Here is a 2,174-nt window from a genome sequence, read left to right as displayed (position 1 = left end):
TTGATAGCCGGGTTAAGGTCAACTTGTTTGCAAACTAAAATGTCTAAACATATTCAGCGTAGGTTTTTACCTGGATCTGTCAATCTAATCAGGGACAGACTTGTGTAATGCCCACTAAGAAGATTAGGGGACCAAAGCCAGCCTTCCCTGTAGGAGGTTAGCTCAGTCACTTTGACAGGCTGAGGAGCATCAGAATACAAGCTAATGAGCTTACTGGACTTTTATGGAGCTGAGAGCTTACTCTTTGCTACTCCAAGTAAGTCCTGTAGAAAAAACTGTCATCTTTTTTTAGGTCATCTGTAGGTTAATGAAATATACTGTAGGTATAATGAGACAAGAACTGAATAAAAACATTGGATATTTTGTGTTGTGTACATCGGGTCATTCTTAGATTATTCTATTAGTGAATTTTTTTAGCTTGCGGTCATGTCCCATCTGTATAATAGATCTTTGCCAGCACCTGACTCTTTTTTAAAACTCAGAGATTGATCTGACAGGCCATCATGTTGTTTGGTAAATGACAACCTTTTCTTTTTGATGTTGTTGAGGGATTTTCAGTTTGATGCAAGAACTGTGCAGCACAACGTGGTGTAACATCAAGCCAAAGTCCTTGCTGACATGATATTGGTGTTATTCTTTCTCAAGGCAAGATGAAGACTTATAGTCTTCGTAAAGTGTCACGAAAATAAACTGTAACTCAGCTGAGGCAACTCTCTCGAAGTAACGACTCCACAGAAATTCTCTACAACCAAGTTGCTGAGGGAAACCCTTCTACATCTACTGACTGCTGCTTTAACAAGCCTGGGATCTCCAAGGTCTTAACTTAGCCCCTACACAAAATGGTGGCGTATAAATGGCCAGGCTATAATCTGACTGCTAAAGGATCAAATGTGTTATATAATAGATTCAGAGACTCATTGCACAGATCTTTATGCAATCCTGTAATCTCTGTCCGGATTTAAAGTAAAAACCCCAATGAGACTGACAGCCTGTCTACTTCAGGACAGTTTTTAGCTCCAAACTCATCTTCAGATAAGTGAAGATAGACCGTCTTGGAGATATAAATCATCCAGCAACCAGTGGTCTCTGTTTCTTTGTATTTTCTTTTCTGTTACGGGATGTGATGTCTTAAACTCCAACCTTAAAGATCAGATAAACATAACACAATCAGGGGAGAGTCTTTGTCGGTATTTTGGGGTATGCAACTTCAAAGACTATTAGATAAAATGGTTCTTTAGGGTAAACATCTTATTATGCTAGAGGAGTTTTGGAGGAGTCCTGCTAGAGGAGTCACTTCTGTCCAGCAAAGTGCTCTCATGGTTAAGGCATCCTAATGGCTTTGACAGTGCAACTTTGTGTTCTTAGTGTACTTCTTTTTTGTGTTTTTCCAACTGAACTTTGCCTTCTCAAGCAGAATATCACTGTTGTGTGTACATCTACTCACCATCTGGGTGGTGGTCTTCGTTGGTTCCATCTCTATGGCCAGACCCAAGTCAGAAAGTCTGCACTGGCCTTGGCTATCCAGCAACACGTTCTCCGGCTTCATGTCACGGTATATGATATTCATTTCGTGCAGATGAAGAAGGCCGGTGGCGATCTGCGCTGTGTAGTGGATGATGCGCTTTTTCTCAATGCCCTTGTCCGCACCCTTGCCATCATAGCCAATATGGTAAATGTGGTACCTGAGGTCTCCTCCATTCATCAGGGTCATAACAAGGCACAGGTGGGTCTTGTTGTCATAGGCATAGCCCAAGTTGACCAGAAACAGGCTGTTAACCTTCTCCAAGATCTTCTTCTCCAACAGAGCCATCTTCTCACCCTTCTTCTTCTTCAGTCGCTTTTTACACAACTTCTTACAGGCATACATCTGGCCTGTGTTCTTCACCTGAACAGCACACACCTGGAAAAAGACAGATCATTTGTTAAAAAGGAGGAGGTTTTTTTCATTACCAATGATTCCAAGATTTGACTGATAGCTTAAATCATCAATCTATGCTATCACATATTTTAAGATTTTGGTATTGATATTATCACAAATAATGCCCCATAACACTGACTGGACTAAAAACCAGACAATTGGTTCAAGAAGTCAACCAAACTTGACCCTTGTCAGCTTTGTCTTGGAACCCTATTTGTCACCTGTCTAAGTCACATCTTGAACTAAACACACTTTT

The 2,174-nt window shown here is 40.8% G+C and overlaps 1 protein-coding gene across 1 annotated transcript in view; it reads right to left on the bottom strand.

The window, feature by feature from the left end:
* grk7a (G protein-coupled receptor kinase 7a) overlaps positions 1-2,174 on the bottom strand; it is a 7,741-nt gene that overhangs the window by 3,724 nt on the left and 1,843 nt on the right. The window contains exon 2 of the mRNA XM_032532529.1: positions 1,445-1,900. Coding sequence (XP_032388420.1) covers positions 1,445-1,900 — 456 coding nt within the window. The remainder of the gene's footprint in view (positions 1-1,444; positions 1,901-2,174) is intronic.

The sequence above is a fragment of the Etheostoma spectabile genome, chromosome 12, assembly GCF_008692095.1.
Source record: "Etheostoma spectabile isolate EspeVRDwgs_2016 chromosome 12, UIUC_Espe_1.0, whole genome shotgun sequence".
Taxonomy (NCBI): Eukaryota; Metazoa; Chordata; class Actinopteri; order Perciformes; family Percidae; genus Etheostoma; species Etheostoma spectabile.
This window is presented reverse-complemented; position numbering and strand designations above follow the sequence as displayed.